The sequence below is a fragment of the Penaeus monodon genome, chromosome 31 (assembly GCF_015228065.2).
Source record: "Penaeus monodon isolate SGIC_2016 chromosome 31, NSTDA_Pmon_1, whole genome shotgun sequence".
NCBI classification, from domain to species: Eukaryota; Metazoa; Arthropoda; class Malacostraca; order Decapoda; family Penaeidae; genus Penaeus; species Penaeus monodon.
This window is the reverse complement of record NC_051416.1, coordinates 28,483,364-28,484,629: the sequence shown is the minus strand read 5'-3', so window position 1 is coordinate 28,484,629 and position 1,266 is coordinate 28,483,364. Positions and strand designations below refer to the sequence as shown.

Sequence of the window (1,266 nt, the reverse complement as noted above, 5' to 3'; positions counted from 1 at the left end):
GGACAATACCAAAACATATTTTACAAAATAATTTTACACTATACAAACAAAACAAAATCTTAAATAATTAACCAAAACATGATATTACAACATTACACTTCAATGTCAAAAATAACATCTCAGATCTAACAGAAAATATTAACCGTCCCAATACACCAAGAACATACACACATACAGATAAGGCACAAGAAAATATACTACCTGAAGAGAATACCAGGTTTTGGAAAATCGGGGTAGGCAGTGATCTTGTTCTTTATTCTCTCCACACGCTCGTCCATCTTGCTACACTTCTGAAAGAATACCAATAATATACTCAAACAACCACTGGGAAAATGTAATTAACTGATTCATCCCCCTGATTTGAGTTACAATGAGCATTATTTCACTGGGAACCACAAAGACTGGTCTGTATAAAAATGAAAAATTACAGTGCAAGATGTGTTATCTAGGTTTTAATATCATAATACAAAAATAGATCTGATGAAGTGAAAGCTATAGGTTAGGCCTAATAACATACCAAGTTGAACTATTCATTCTCACACCCTCCTTTTATTATCTGTCACAATAAAATATAATTTGTCCATTTTGCTCCAAGGGATAGGTAGAATTTCCCATCATCCTCAGTTAACCCTAAAAAACACCATTTTTTCAGCCTGTCTGTACTCTTGCTACAAAAAGGGCCTAATTTTCCAAAACACTTATTTAGTTGAAGTTTTTACAAAGTCTCCCCTTCATTTCCATCTAAATTTGAATGAAAATAAAAGCTAGTGAAATTTGGAACCACCTGTCTAAATGTGACTTTCTTGTGCCCCAAGAGAACCTTACCTAACTATTAGATTATGCTTATATTTACAAAGTGACTATACTTACAGTAACCTAATATATTGACTAGTTTTACGGGTCACACTTGTGCAAGGTGGAATTCTCGCTCTACCCACGGTGGGGTAGAGCACACGACCAACATGCAGGGGTGTTTTCCTTGGTGGGGGTTGGGGGGTGTCAGGGGGAACAGCCCCCTGCATTAGACAATAGAATGATTGATTCAGTACTGCGATTACAGTAGAGTTCAAGAATTCCATACAATGCACATGTTACCAGAACAGACATCCCATTATGACACCTTAAACATGGTCACAGATTTATTATGATTCTTATAAGATTCTTATCCTCAACTCATTAAATTCCTAATATCTTTATTATAACCATGATTTACATCTGAATCTTAGTCGTAACTCATCAGAACATGTAAACCATTGGATTCTTATC

At 35.2% G+C, this 1,266-nt stretch overlaps 1 protein-coding gene across 2 annotated transcripts in view; it reads right to left on the bottom strand.

The window, feature by feature from the left end:
• Positions 1-1,266, bottom strand: part of LOC119593153 (adenine phosphoribosyltransferase-like) — a 5,254-nt gene that overhangs the window by 3,047 nt on the left and 941 nt on the right. Inside the window, exon 2 of one of the 2 annotated variants that reach the window (XM_037942118.1) lies at positions 202-290. In XM_037942118.1, the coding sequence (XP_037798046.1) occupies positions 202-278 (77 nt within the window). In that variant the 5' untranslated portion in view covers positions 279-290. The remainder of the gene's footprint in view (positions 1-201; positions 291-1,266) is intronic. The other variant, XM_037942119.1, reaches the window with a different exon arrangement.